The 16,086-nt window shown below is 39.8% G+C and overlaps 1 protein-coding gene and 1 long non-coding RNA gene across 3 annotated transcripts in view; one reads left to right on the forward strand and one right to left on the reverse strand.

Moving 5' to 3' along the window:
* The window catches only part of EIF3E (eukaryotic translation initiation factor 3 subunit E), a 48,022-nt gene extending 40,430 nt beyond the window's left edge, over window positions 1-7,592 (reverse strand). The window contains exons 1-2 of the mRNA XM_055287051.2: window positions 7,419-7,592; window positions 638-752 (exon numbers count right to left, since the gene is read on the reverse strand). Coding sequence (XP_055143026.2) covers window positions 638-752; window positions 7,419-7,592 — 289 coding nt within the window. The remainder of the gene's footprint in view (window positions 1-637; window positions 753-7,418) is intronic.
* LOC134737133 (uncharacterized) overlaps window positions 7,580-16,086 on the forward strand; it is a 69,029-nt gene continuing 60,522 nt past the window's right edge. The window contains exon 1 of one of the 2 annotated variants that reach the window (XR_010121741.1): window positions 7,580-7,723. This is a non-coding gene — a long non-coding RNA (uncharacterized lncRNA). The remainder of the gene's footprint in view (window positions 7,724-16,086) is intronic. The other variant, XR_010121740.1, reaches the window with a different exon arrangement.

Below are 16,086 nucleotides of genomic sequence, written 5' to 3' on the forward strand. Positions count from 1 at the left end.
TATGATCAAATTTTGAGAAATGCCAATTTAAACAGAGTATACTGTATTTCTCTATTGCCAAAATTCTTGGAACCTTTAAAAATGTAATGTGCGTTGAAGAAATAACACAGAATTATTTCCCAAACTTAGAGGACCACTTAACAGTTTTGATTAAGTAGGTCTGGTGTGTGGCCAAAAACCTGCATTTCTAACAAGCTCTCCCAGGTGAACTGATGACGCTGGTCCTGGGGATCATATTTGGAGAACAATGTCTACACTAGATGCCTCAAAATTAAAAAAAAAAAAAAAAAAAAACTCTAAGGCACACAATGCACTAACTGAAAAAGTTAGCAACCCAAGAACTGCAACATTCTCAGATAATTCTAAGGAATGTGAATCATAAGCACAACTTTGATGATACATACTATGAAATGAAGGCATCTGATGACCATATTTTAAAGTAGTTCCACGTCTTTCACAGGGAGAAAACAATATATTTCGGAAGACATGAAACCTTTATATAACCTCTCACCCAAAGAACGCTAACATTCAAATCATAATTAAGCCTTTTGGCTAAAACTCTCTTATAAATCATAAAACTTTAATACACACATCCTCAAGTCACAAGACAAGCTTCAGTTCTAATGACAAAACTTACCATGAGGAATATCATCAGAATAAAGGTTTTTGTATACATCCATAGCAAAGTCTACCATGTTGGTATCACTAAGAAGGTCCAATTTACCTTGTAATAATTCCTTTTCATTATATATCTGCAAAAGAAGATAACTTTCTAATGAATATATTTAAGTTCCCCAAATAAACTGATTAATACTAAAACTAGTTTACCTGGAAATATATTTGAAGAAATACTTTATAAAATACGATAACCTACTAACATTCCCCTCTTGTAACAATGGCAAGCAATATGGCAAGCAACCAACCTACAGACGTAAAAGTATTTTACTTACCTAAAAATTTGAAAATGAAGAGAATTACTATAGACATTCCCACCTACTTCTGATTTATATGACCTTATTTTTCATGTGTCCCTACAAACCATCTTTTACCCTTTCTAGGCAAGGCTGTGTATAAATAAAACCCATGCCATCTTTTCTGTAAAGCACATATAGCTGTCACCTCTCCACATCCAGGTAATCAGTAATAAACTCCTATATGCTTCTCCATCCACATTGTTGAAACAACCTGCACCGAGTTTTTAAGTCAACCATGTCAGACCAGGCTTTTGTTTTGCAAAGGATCCAAAAAAACATAATTTAACCTATAGTACAGGGAGCAAATAGATATATATACAAACTCACATAAACATGCATAATAATGAATAATATGTAAAGATTCTACAAAATATTCAGGGACAGAAATGCTTCAGCAAAAGAAAACATTTCTGTACTGAACTTAATTTTGCAAGGAAAGAAAAATCTAAGAAAATGCCACAATATTTCATTGCCTGCAAGAAGTAAAGATGAAGGTGGTCAAAGGGTATTTAGCCATGAGAGCAAAACCGAACCTTCCAAATTACATGCAGAACTCCTATAAATGAGTAAGACAAAACAGACCTTGCAATTGAAATGGCTAAAAGATAGGCACTTCGCAAAAGAAGACAACCAAATGGCCAATAAACACATGAAAAGGTTCTCAACGTCATTATCATAAGAAAATGCATACTAAAAATTACAATAAAAACCTAAAAAATCCTGACAATACCAGTGTTGGTGTGGATGTAGACTAACTGGAACATAGTCTCTTCTGACAGGAATACAACTACTTTGTAAGATTTTTACCTCCCAAAGCCAAACATACTTTTTGATCCAGCAATTCTGTTTCGAGACATCCAAAAGAAATAGGTGCATATAGTCAAAGTGCACTTCCAAAAATGTACACAGGAGCACTATTTGTAATAGCCAAGTCTATCAATGTTAAAATGAGAAAACAAACCACAGCATACTCATAATAGATTAACATTCGGCACTGAAAAATCAATGAACTACTACTGCTATCCTAAAAACATGATGACTCACAAACAATGCTGAGTGAAAGAAGTCATACAAAGCAGTACATGGTGGTAAATGCTTAACTCCACCTACATAAAAATCAAAAACAGGCAAAATGAATCATCAGACTACATCAGACTACTACCCCCTTACCTTTAGGGGGTGTGAGTAGTGACTAACAGGAGTCAAGAGGAAGGTTTAAGGATGTTGCCGGGCGCGGTGGCCCACGCCTATAATCCCAGCACTTTGGGAGGCCGAGGCGGGCGGATCACGAGGTCAGGAGATGGAGACCATCCTGGCTAACACGGTGAAACCCCGTCTCTACTAAAAATACAAAAAATTAGCCAGGCGTGGTGGCAGGCGCCTGTAGTCCCAGCTACTCAGGAGGCTGAGGCAGGAGAATGGCGTGAACCCGGGAGCCGGAACTTGCAGTGAGCCGGAACTTGCAGTGAGCCGAGATTGCGCCACTGCACTCCAGCCTGGGCCACAGAGCGAGACTACGTCTCAAAAAAAAAAAAGGATGTCTATAATGTTTTATTTCTTAATCTGAGTGGTGGTCACATAAATGTATTCACTATTCATTTTGAAAAAAATATGTATCATTGACCAGTACATTTATATTTGTGTACTTGTATGAATGAATGTCGTATCTGATAAAAAATTTACCTGAAAAACCTTAACTTCTCATCACTTTGCCCTATAGAAACCCTAATCTTAAATAAAAACATTCTTTTCCAAGCACACTACCTCTCCCCACTTCACTAATAACTTTTAATTTGCCACGTCTCTCTCCACAATAGATTCAATAGCCTTGCTCCTCTACCATCAGGTGTTACTGTCCTGTTCTCAAATCTACATATGCCTCTCAATTCTGCCTCATAGGCAGAAAGCAAATACTTCAGGCTTTGTATCAAGAAGCAACAATTGAAAATACTATATAAGTACTCACATGAAAAAGGAGAACCAAATTTCCAATTTTTTTAAAATTTTGAAACAAAAATAATAACAGTCAAAGTTTTTGTAATACAGGTCTATTAATAAGAATAGAATGCTTTTTCAAGAGAAATTATTTCACTTAATTGGGGTATAAAGTTAATATTCTATAACTGCTAATGTTTGCAAATGTTCCTCTGTTAGAAACTATTCTTAGCCCCAAAACCACACAAAAACAGGCTGCTATCTGATTCCCAGGCTATAGTTTGCTGATCCATGGTCTATCAACCTCTTGAAAACATATTACTTTTTAACAGATTAAGAATCTTTTTTTGCTGTCTCTTCCTCTGCTGTCATTCAACACAAATATAATGCCATACTGATGACTCTTTAACAGCTTGAGCCCTAAAATTCCTTTATTCCACAAATTATAACAACTTTCATCATGTATCTCATCTCCAAGAATTCCAACTTAAAACTGATAACCCCTTCCACCATTACCATTAAAATCTTCATCATCTCAGACTTTCCGCCCTTTCTAATTTTTACAACACTCTTTTTGATGTCACTTTCTGCCTTAGTTTGGATATCGTTTTTAGCTATTTCAAAGATATTCTCTTTAGCTCTATCACTGATTCTTTCAAACTAATTTCTCCAACTAAATACAATTCAGTGTCAATCACTAACTCTGGGAAAAAAGTCACCTATTCTCTAGGTTCTGGCTAAGAATGACTAGAAAATGTTTCAAAATTAGGGAATAATGTTATTTGATCACATCTGTGCTTCTCTAAATGACATTTACATACAAGCCTACCCCTAAATATGTCTATACTACTCCCATAGCCTTCTACCGCTCCTCGCCCTTAGAATGGCCACCATTATTAGCTCTAAGGTATGATTTCCAATCTCAACTGGGCGCTCCACACTTAACCAATCCTTGTACTTTTCTTTGATCAGTTTCTTAGTAACCATTTCCAGTCTTTACCTTACTCCTCAAAACCCTCACTGCCTCCCCCTCCCATCCCGTACCAATATAGAACGGGCTAGTCTTCCAAAATAAAAAACATTTAGAGCCAAGGGTGGTGGCTCATGCCTGTAATCCTAGCACTTTGCGAGGCCAAGGTGGCAGATCACTTGATTTCAGGAGTTTGAGACCAGCCTGGGTAACATGGTGAAACCCCATCTCTAAAAAAATACAAAAAAATTAGCCAGACATGGTGGCGCACAGCTGTAGTCCCAGCTACTTCGGGGTCTGAGGTGGGAGAATTGCTTGAGCCCAGAAAGTCCGGGCTGTAATGAGCTAAGATTGTGCCACTGCACTCCAGCTTAGGTGACAAAGCGAGACCCTATCTCAAAACACAAAACATTAAGGAGTACTCACTCTGTCCCAGAAGAGCTTAGTGTTTTATATGTATTATCTCATGCAATTTTTCTAACCCCATGAGATTGGTGGTAGTATTAACATTTTATTCATGAGAAAAGTTTAAGAGAGTAAAAGAATCTGCTCTGACTGCACAGAGGTATTAAATGACAGAGTCATGAAGGGTCCAATTCAGAGCCCAGGGTCCTAAATATTTCACTATCTGGCCTTCTGCTTCACATGAAAATAAAGAAGAGTGAGAAACAAGTATGTATTCATTCAATCATCTATTAAACAATCATAAAAAGCCTTTATGCCAGACTCCATATTATGTGCTGAGAGCACAAGGAAGCTTCTGCTCTCATGAAGCTTATATTCTCCAATGTACTACAAATATACAAAACTGTTTTTCTCTTGGTGCAATGTAATAGTCCCCCCTTATCCATGAGCTAAATGTTCCAAGACCCCCCAGCGGATGCCTGAAACTGCAGATAGCACCAATCCTGTATTTACTGTTTTTTTTCCTACACATGCATACCTATGATAAAGTTTAATTTATAAACTGGGAACAAGAGATTAACAATAACAAAATAGAACAATTAAGTTAGCATATACAGTGTGGATACATTGGACAAAAGGATGATTCATGTCCCAGTTTTAAGCAAGACAGCGAGACAGATTTCATCCTACTACCCAGAACGGCGCACAATTTAAAACTTACGAATTGCTCATTTCTAGAATTTTCCATTTAATATTTTTGGACCATGAGTAACTGGAATTGCAGAAATTGAAACTGCTAAGGGGGTGTGGCGGGGGGGCTGCTGTAACCTCACATAGCAAGATCACTGACTCTATTCTAACCATCTTGCCTTCAAGACTCAAAGCCTCACCTCCTCAAAGTCCTCTTTGCTCACTGAAGATAACAAAATCTCAATTTTGATAGCACTCTACCAGTACCTCTTCGACATTTATTTTTACCTTATATCAAAAACATTCAACTCTAAAGAATAGGTAAGTTTTTTAGTGGTGAGATGTCAGGGTTTTATCTTGGATTTGTCACAGTTATATGGCCCTATACAATTAACCCTTGGACGACAAGGGTTTGAACCACAAAGGTCCACGTATACACAACTTTTTTTCAATAAAGTTACACCAAGTGTGCCTGCCTTTCCCGACTTCCGTTCCACTTCCTCTACTTCTTCCACCTCTGCTATCCCTGAAACAGCAAAACCAACTCCTCCTTTTCCTCCTCCTCCTCAGCCTACTCAATATGAACACAATGAAGACCTTTATGATGATGTACTTCCACTTACTAAAAAGTAAATGTATTTTCTCTTCCTTATAATTTAAGACCATTTTATTTTCTCTAGCTTACTTTATTGTAAGAATACAGTATATAACACATACAACACAGGATTGTCCACGTTCTCAGTAAGCCTTCCTGTCAGCATTAGGATATTAAAATGTTTTGGGGGAGTCAAAACTTATAACGGATTTTTGACTGCAAGAGCTCAGCGTTCCTAACCCCTGTATTGTCCAAGAGTCAAATGTACTTAGTGATTGCTAAATACTCCAGCATCTGTCTTCCTTTTGGTGTATTACAGCTATCTTACCAACATTTTTTCCAAAGAGGTGGGTATTGGGCAGTTTTTCCCACTGATTCTCAACTGCCTGCAGTTCATAGTTTCCGTCTAGCCCTATGAAAATCTAATTCACATTTACATATTCCTCCTTTCCTTCTGTCTGCCATAAAAAAAAAATGAAATTATAAAGAACACAAAAATATATAAAGTTCAGCTACTTCAGAAGTACTTCTACAAGTAGCTGGTAAAGGCTTTCAAAATATGGCACTTTTACTAGATCTTTTGTCCTCACTTTTCCAGAAAAGAAAACAATGCAGATGGGAATGTTTTACTCAAGGTCTAAAATACAGGTGTAAAAAGAAGAATCAAAGCAAAAATATATCTTTTCAAGAGAAAGTTTTACATGAGAAGACATTCTTGGACATTTACTGAAAATGATCTTAGCCGTTACCTAACATCAACAACTTTAGAGTTGTCTATGTTTAGAAAAGGTGCATATGAATATGAGGATTATACCCGTCTAACAAGCCACAACACCTGGACGCTGGTTTTGTGGGACGTTTTTGTTTTATTGCTTTTTGTCTTTTGCTACACAAAATCTACTCCCCAAATCTAGAGTTCCCTAAGTAGACTCATATTGTAGTCTGCTTCCAGAAACAGAATTCACTTATTTTTCTGGCCAAAATTGGAATTCCTTCATCATTGCAAATTACTTTGCATTATTAAAATGCATCAATTTCCCAATAAACTCACGGTATAACTAATGTCAATTTTCTTTTAGCCAAAACTTTCAAGTCCAATAAAACTTTTAGGACTGACATATGCTTTAAAATGAAGTTCCAGAATTACACATTTATTCATGACATCTTGAGTAGATAATTGAACATTAACGACCAATTCAAACGACATGAAGTCAGTACAATATATCCACTGGAAAACACATTTAAAGATTGGGGGGATTTTTTCTGGGGGGGGCGGGGGAGCGCCGTCCCCATCTGACGAAATATGCTGTTCTAGAAAGTCCTACTTAACCAAGACAAGAAAACGCAAAGAACTCACAACTTCATGGAAATTAAAGCGCTAGATACTTATTTTAAGTGTAAGAGAATCACTCCAAACGACTCGACATGCAAAAACCCACAGCCAAGCCCAGGCTTCCCACAGTTCCCAAAAGAAAAATCAAAAGCTCTAACAGCACACCAGGTGGCTTTTAGAAGCCAGCCTGTGAAGCTCTAACGTTCTCTAGCGAAACCAGCGAATCGCCAACTTCCGAGAAGAACTGATGCGAAAGTCCCTCCCGCACTGACACCTCAGTAAGTGAAAGAGACGTCTTTTCTCTCTCCGTAACCTCCCTCCTCCTCACTGCCGAATACTGCGGTGCTTCTTAACTGAGACGAAGCTAAACTACCAGAAGATCCTTACTGTCCGTGCAGGAACCAAACTCGCGACCGCCTCGCACGTGTCAGGCCTAGGGCTACAGACACCGCCTTTCGGCCTTGCTCAGCACCTCATCCGCCCCCACGCCTTCCTCGCGCCCAAAGACCCCCTCACCTCCTTTACAGAGAGAAACTCAAGAAGCGGAAAGACTAGATGCCGATCCAAAAAGTGCGCGATGCGAGTAGTCAAGTCGTACTCCGCCATCTTGCCAAAGAAAAGGGAGTCTGTGCTGACTAAAACTTTATTGGTAGCGCCGACAAACGAACAGACAGATCCAATACTGCGCATGTGCTGTGGTAAAACTGGCCTGAAGAAAGGGGCGGGGTTTACCCTGGCGAGCAGTGGACAACGACGCATGCGCGCGGGTTGTCCCACCCTTTGCGTTAGGCCTCGAGTGACGGAAACAGATCCCTCTATTTGTAAGTTTGTCGGTATCCTCTTTCTAATGCTGGCCTTCGATTACCAGTCAGTGGCTTGCGATCTATTCCGTTAATAACTATTGAAAGCTCAGAATTGATTGCTGAGGCAATGTGACTGCATTGGGATGCGGCAAAGGACAAGATGAGGAGGCCCCTGCTCTCTAGGAAGTTGCATACAGCGAAGAATATCTAGGCTTTGTCATTTGGCATACGCTAATCATTTTGTAAGCGATTGTTAAAGTGAGGGTGGGTTTTTAGACAGAAAATAAGTGAAACAAATTTCAGATATAGTAAGAGCCATAATTTGGTGGAGATGGTTGGGTTGGACCTATTTAATTAGGATGGTTAGAGATAACTCAGTAGGAATTAAGGAAATTAGAGAAAAGTCTGATAGAGTAACAAGTTAGCTGAGAGTTGTGGTAAGAGAAGGAGGTGATTAAACCTAGAGCCAGGGTAAAAACATGCTTGTTGGAACGTACAGCAAAAACAATGACCAGGAGACAGGAAGGGACTTAGTGTGTGCGTTTCAAAAATTGAATGGCCTGTGTGTACTGGGGAGTAAGGTTAAAGAGTTTGACAAGGGTCAGATCATGATTATGGTAAGGAATATGGGATTGTTTTCTAAGTACTCTGCAGTGTCCTTTGCTAGTTACTTCTCATCTTTTAGGCCTTTTCGTTTTGAAGAGCCCCAGGGATCTTGGACCTCTTCTCCATCTAGACCAATGCCCTAAATGGTAACATCCTTTACATGCAGTCTGCACATTGACAACTCCCAAATTATAGCCACAACACTGACTATTAGTCTCAGACTCAAATATACCCAGCATTTCAACACGAGCTTGTCCCAAACCAAGTTTCCCCATGTAGCTTACCAAACCTGCTCCAGCTGCACTCTTCACCTCAGTGAATGGCCACTCCATCTGTACAGTTCCCCAGACTCAAAACCTTAGAGTCATCGTTGACTTTTTCTCTTACACTGTGCATGAAATCTACCAAAAAACTTTTGACTCTAATCTTTAAGGCATATTCAGACCCAATCAGTTCACACCACCTCCAAAGTTACAACTCTAGTACAAACCACCACTATCTCCTGCTTTGATTTTGGGAATCACCTCTTCACTAATCACCTTGCTTCCCTTCTTCCTCCTGTGCTTTATTCTTCATAAAGCAGCCAGAGTGAAGTTTTAAAAGCCAAATTATGCTTAAAGATCTCCAAGGCTTGCTATCTCATTTAAAGTAAAAGATGTAGTAGGTATTATAAGTGACCTAACAAGCCAGTAGATCATCTGGACCCATTACCTCTCTGACCTCATCTCCTAAATGTTCCCCTCTTGCTCACTTGACTCCAGCCACACAGATTTCCCTTCAGTTCCTCAGCTACTCCCACCCTGCTTTCATCTTGTTCTGTTATATTTGCTATTCCTTCTACCCAGAATGTTCTTCTCCCAGTTATCTGCATAACTCTTTCTCTGTCTCCTTCATATTTTGCTCAAATGTCATCTGCTCAATGAGACCTTCCCTGACCAGTCTATTTAAAAATGTAACTAACCTGCCTACAAGAACTTCTCATCTTGCTTTCCTGCTTTATTTTTTTTGTTTTACAATATTTTACTTAGTTTATTTACTTTTGGTCTTCCCTGATTATTGTATTAATTCCACAAGATCAGGGATTTTGTCATTATTTTAAATATAATAACTGCTTCTCCAAAGTCTAAACAATGCCCAGTATATAGTTGGCACTCAATAAATATTTTTGAATGTGTATATGAGTAAAAGAGGGAGGTAGGCCTTTGGAAAGTGATGTAAAGTTTATTTATTTATTTATTTTGAGACGGACTCTCTCTCCATTGCCAGGCTGGAGCGCAGTGGTGCGATCTCGGGTCACTGCAACCTCCGCCTGGCAGGTTCAAGCGATTCTTCTGCCTCAGACTCCTGAGTAGCTGGGACTACAGGCAAGTGCCCAGCTAATTTTTGTATTTTTAGTACAGACGGGGTTTCACCATGTTGGCCAGGATAGTCTTCATCTCCTGACCTCATGATCCGCTCGCTTCAACCTCCCAAAGTGCTAGGATTACAGGCGTGAGCCACTGTGCCTGGCCTGATGTAAAGATTTTTAGTTGAAATGTATTCTAACTATTGTGTGGTAAATGAATTGTGAAGGGGCAGGAGTGAAGGCAGCAGGATCAGTTTGATGTTCTCAGACTGGGTGAGGGCTAATGGTGGTATAGACAAGTATATTCATACAAGTAGAGAGAAGAGATAAGAACCAAGATGGACTTTGGTGGTAGAACCAACAAGACTTGTTCCTGGATTGGATATGATGGATAAGGAAGAGTAAAAATCAAAATAATTTCTAGAAGTACTACTCAGCTAAAAAGGAGGGGACTAGCTATACACACAACAACCTGAATGAATTTCCAGGGAATTACACTGAGTGAATAAAAGTTACTTCCCAGCCGGGCGCGGTGGCTCATGCCTGTAATCCCAGCACTTTGGGAGGCTAAGGTGGGTGGATTGCCTGAGGTCAGGAGATCGAGACCAGTCTGGCCAACATGGTGAAACCCTGTCTCTACTAAAAATACAAAAAAATTAACGGGGCATGGTGGCGTGCACCTGTAATCCCAGCTACTCAGGAGGCTGAGGCAGGGGAATTGCTTGGGCCAGGGAGGTGGAGGTTGCAGTGAGCTGAGATCTCACCACCGTACTCCAGCCTGGGCAACAGAGCGAGACTCCATTTCAAAAAAAAAGTTAGTTCCCACATGTTACATATTAAATTATTTTATTTACATAATATTTTTACATGACAAAATTATGGAAATGGAAACTAGATTAGTGACTGCCAAGGGTTAAGGAGGATGTGGGGGTGGGAGGGAAGTGAGGGTGGCTATAAAAGGCAATAGCAGGGATTTTTGTGGTAATGGAATGCTCAGGATCTTAACTATGTCATTATCCTAGTTGTGCTATTGTACTGTAATTTATGTTTTGTTTTCAACAGCTTTATTGAGATAAAATTTATATACCATACAGTCCATCCATTTAAAGTATACAGTTCCATAGACATACACAGAGAAGTGCAGTCATCACCACAGTCAATTGTAGAACATTTTCATCACTTCAGAAAGAAGCCTTGTACCCTTTAGTTAAGGGTAACTCCCCTATCCTTCCATTCCCCTCACTCCAGCCCTAAACAACCACTTCCTATTAGTACAGGTTTCCCTATTCAAGATGCTCATATGAATGGAATCGTATAATATGTGGCCTTTTGTGTCCCACTTTTTCCACTTTACATGATGATTTCAAGGTTCATCCAAGTTGTAGCAGGTATTAGTACTTCATTCCTTTTTATGGCCATTGTATTTGTATAATACTCCATTGTATTTATGGACCACATATTGTTTATCCATTCATCTGTAAATGGAAATTTATATAGTTTCCATCTTTTGGCTATTTTTTGGCTATTAAGGATAATGTTACTATAGTAATCCCAGCACTTTGGGAGGCTGAGGTAGGAGTATCACTTGAATTCAGGAGTTCAAGACCAGCCTGGCCAACATGGCAAAACCCCACCTCTACTAAAAATACAAAAATTAGGCCGGGCGCGGTGGCTCACGCTTGTAATCCCAGCACTTTGGGAGGCCGAGGCGGGCGGATCACGAGGTCAGGAGATCGAGACCACGGTGAAACCCCGTCTCTACTAAAAATATTAAAAAAATTAGCCGGGCGTGGTGGTGGGCGCCTGTAGTCCCAGCCACTCGGAGAGGCTGAGGCAGGAGAATGGCGAGAACCCAGGAGGCGGAGCTTGCAGTGAGCCGAGATCGCGCCACTGCACTCCAGCCTGGGTGACAGAGCGAGACTCCGTCTCAAAAAAAAAAAAAATACAAAAATTAGCCAGGCATAGTGGTGTGCACCTGTAATCCCAGCTACTTGGGGGGCTGAGGCAGGAGAATCACTTGAACCCGGGAGGTGGAGGTTGCAGTGAGCTGAGATCGCACCACTGCACTCTAGCCTGGGTGACAGAGCGAGACTCTGTCTCAAAAAAATAATAATAATAATAATGCTACTATAAACATTCGTGTACAAGCATTTTTTGTGGACATGTGTTTTCAATTTGCTCAGGTATATGTATAGGAGTGGAATTGCTGGGTTACATAGTTTGAGGAAGTGCTAGACTGTATTATAGTTTTGCAAGATGTTACCATTAGGGTGAATTGGGTAGAGAGCAAATGGGATCTCCCCTGTGCTTACAAATTGATCTTATAACTGCATGTGAATCTTCTATCTCAAAATTAAGAAGTTTATTCCTCCACTTTGGGCTTAAGAAACTGAGTTCCTTCTGGTGACCAGTGTATGGGGTAGAATGGCAAAAGAACGTGCATGGGTACTTAAACAAGGAGTTCTGCAAAATGAGATCTCTATTAAATATCTGAGTGGTCATGTCTAGTAAGCAAATGGAGATACTATTCTGAATGAGTTGATATAGTTATCGATTGCTTACAATGCATGTCACCTTGTAAATTTACAATGATGTGGAAGTATTATATGATCTCTACCATTATGCCATTTACAGTATTGTTGGGAAAGCAAGGATGAATGCCCATGAAGCAGAGAATACATGTTAGTATAAGCTGCTAAATTGTGGGGCATAGTCTGTGTGGCCTCTAAGAGTTGAGAAATAACAGTTGTAATTTGAAGTTTCCTGAAATCCCAGGAAGTTGTAATAAAATATAAACAAGAAAAGAGGCAGAAGTGAGGTAGAGCATAGGAAGGAATGAAGCAGGTAGCAGTATGAAAACTTTCCAAAAAGGAACAGAGCATCTTTGAGAAGCAGAGAGAAATAAGATGCAATTCTATTTGACAAACATTCTGAACTTTTACCACATGCAAGGTACTAAGCTAGATGTTACTGGGAATATATAATCAGTAAGTGTTAGCCCGTGGCCACAGGAGCTTTCAGTCTCATAGATGATAATTATTAATTTATTCAATTTAAACTAAATGCTTACAACATGCTAGGCACTATTCTAGGTCCAGGGAATACAGAAGGAAAGAAAACAACATTCTCTAAAGAAAACTCACATTCAAGTGTAAGGATATAGATAAAAACATATTAACAAATATATACTTTGTTAAGTGGTAATAAGTGATATGAAGAAAAATAACTCAAGGTAAAGGCTAGAGAATGATGGGGAAAGGTTGCTAATTTGTATAAAGTAGTTATAGAAGGCCTCAATTATAAGGTAGAATTTTTTGTTTGGTTTTGTTTTTTGTTTTGTCTTGTTTTGGGAGACAGGATCTTTCTTTGTCACTCACGCTGGAATGCAGCAGCATGGTATCAGCTTGACCTGCAGCCTCAACCGCCAGGACTCAAGTGATCCTCCCACCTCAGCCTCCTGAGTAGCTGGGACTACAGGCATGTGCCACCATGCCTGGCTAATTTTTAAAAAAAAAATTTTGTAGAGACAGAGTCTCATTGTGTTGCCCAGGCTGATCTCAAATTCCTGGCCTCAAATGATCCTCCTGCCTTGGCCTTCCAGAGTGCTGGCGTTACAGGCATGAGCCACTATACCTGGACATATAAGGTAGAATTTGAAAGGTAACCTGATGGAAGTGAGAGAGCCTGTGACTATCTAGAGGAAGAACATTCCTGGTGAAGGAATATTAAAGATACTGAAGCAGAAGTGTGCTTGGAGTCCTGCAAGAATTAGCAAGGAGGCTAGAAGTGCTAGAGCTGACTAAGAGTAGCTGTGGTAGCAGATGGACTCAGAAGCAATGGTGGGCCAGATGTCATAATGCTTTGTAGGCCATGGTAATGAATTTGGTTATATTCTAAATGAGATGGGAAGCTACTAACAGGGTTTTGAGCAGAGGAATTTACATAATCAGCTCTAGAAAGACCACCTTGAGAGTTAGGGGTGCAGGGACAGAGAGATCAGTAAAGATACTATTGAAATACTTCAAAAAAGAGATGATTATGGCTTGGATCAAAGTGGTAGCAGTGAAAGAGTTGTAGACACAGTGCAATTCTGAACATATTTTCAATGCAAAATTTGCTAATGGATTAGATGAGAAAGAGAGGAGTCAGAGATGATTCTAAGATCTACAAGAACTGAGGGCTATTTACTAAGATGAGGAAGGGTATGACAGATGCAAGTTTTAGGGAAGAGGGAAATAAAGTGTTTAGTTTTGGACATGTTATGTTTGAGATGTCTTTTTGACATCCAAGTGGAGATATTAATTAAGCAGTAGAACATATGAATCTGGAATCAGGGGAAAGGAGATAGAGCTGGAGATAGAAAATTAGATCTTTTTAACCTATTGATGAAATTGAAAACCATGGAACTGGATGAAATCTGAGTATGCGTGTGTTTAGAAAAGAGATTAGCAGGGTTAAATCTTAGATACTTCAACTTGTAGAGGTTGGGACAACTCAGATCAAATAAAAAAGCTAAAGAAGGATCGGCCAGTTCATGGAAGAAAGAAGAGGAGGAAGAAGAGAAAGTGGTGTCCTAGAAGTCAAAGGAGGAGAGTGGCCCAAGCAGTAAAGAGGAATTAACTATATCAGATGGTGGTGTTAGTTCAAGACTGACCCCAAACAGGAATTGATTATCAGTGGAGGTAGAGCAGTTGGAAAAGTTAGTGGATTGGAAGTCTTTTGTATTAAGACTGCTAACTTGTACTACAGATATGGAAGAGAACAGTACAGGTGGTTCAGGAATAACTTGAACACTGTAGAGGCACAGAAACAGGAAAATGTAAGAAATATCTGTGAAGGACAACTCGGGAAGTGAGCTGATGATTGGAGTCTATAGGGGAGAATTGCTGGGCAAGAGAGACCAGGGCCCAGTACAGTAAGTCCCCACTTAATGTTGTTGGTAGTTCTTGGAAACTGCAACCTTAAGCGAAACAAAGTACAGCAGGTCTTCGAGTAATGTCATTTCATTCCAGGTCGCTTCCTTATAACATTCATGAGGAAAATAAACCCAAAAACTTGGTGTCATTGTACTTAATTTTGCTTAAAGTCACGGTTTCCAAGAACCTATTGACAATGTTAAATGAGGGCTTACTAGAGTAGAAAACTAATGTGAGGAATTTGAGATTTATCTTAGGTCATAAGGAGCCTTAAAGTATTTTTGAGTATGATAGTGAATAATCCTGTCTGTGTTTCAGGGAGGTGATTCTGACAGTTGTGTAGACAGTGGATTTGATGAGTAAAATAGAGCCAGGCCATGGAAGGTCTTCAAAACCATATGGGGAAACTTGGATTTGATCAGATAGGCAAAGGGAGCCACTTGTTAAATTTTTAAATAGAAAAAGACATGAAGACAGTGGTGTTTTGTCCTTTAAAATTAAACTGGAAGTGATTTACAAGATGGATTAAAGTGGTGACAGATTGGAAATTCTGCTGATTTCCCTGGCTTTTCCCCTGGAATTTTCCTTGCTGGTTTGTAAAATATCTTGTTTCTTTTTATAAGAGAGATTTAGCCCCAAATATGGAAAATCTGACTTTCTTTAACCTCTTCTTAGTGTTTTAGTTAAAAAGAGATATCACAGAGAAAGCACAGGCAAGGCTTTACCTGGTAGTGTCTAGGTGGTAACAGGTGTAGACTTTGATTCTCACACATTTATCAAATATTTATTGAAGACTTTCCCATTTGGTGATCACAATATCGAGCTCTGGGGAAACAAAGGAAGCCAGTCCCAGCCCACAAGGAGTTTACAATTTAGTCAGAGTACCAAGTGTGTAAAATGTAAACTAATCATAGCACCAAATGAGAGTGTCTAGGCAGAATGCTCCCGGGAGTCTAGGGGAGGAAGTTCCTCGCTGCCAGAGAACGTTCGAGTTTCACGAAGAAGGCAACATTTGACTACCTTTACTTGAACAGATAGATGTTTGCTGGCTAAGAAGAGGAGAAAGAATATTTCAGGCAGAGGGCAGAGCAGGCACACAGGCTTGGCCTTGAGGAAAAGCCTAGTGTGATTGGAGACTGTGAGGTTTTATGGCTAGAGGGCAGGGCGTGCACTGTGTTGAGTGGCAGGACAAGAGTCTGCTGCACTGAGGGATCAGAAGGAAATTGTCAGAAGCCTGTGGACTGTGCCAAAAAGTCTGAATTCTATCCTGCAGACCAGTGATCCTTAACATGATATTCCTGTTGACCCTTTTGACATCTTCCTTTGCCGGGCTTCCCTCTGTCTCTCGTTGTTCAAATTCAGATTATCAGCCAAGACAGGGATAAAACAACAACCAAACCAACCTTGGGATCATCACCCATACAAACTAAATACTGCAATAGTCTTCCAAAGGGTCTCCCTGCCCTGGTCTTGCATCTGTCCACACTGCTGTCTTGATGATCTAAATTAAATCT

Source organism: Symphalangus syndactylus, chromosome 7 (assembly GCF_028878055.3).
Source record: "Symphalangus syndactylus isolate Jambi chromosome 7, NHGRI_mSymSyn1-v2.1_pri, whole genome shotgun sequence".
Classification (NCBI taxonomy): domain Eukaryota; kingdom Metazoa; phylum Chordata; class Mammalia; order Primates; family Hylobatidae; genus Symphalangus; species Symphalangus syndactylus.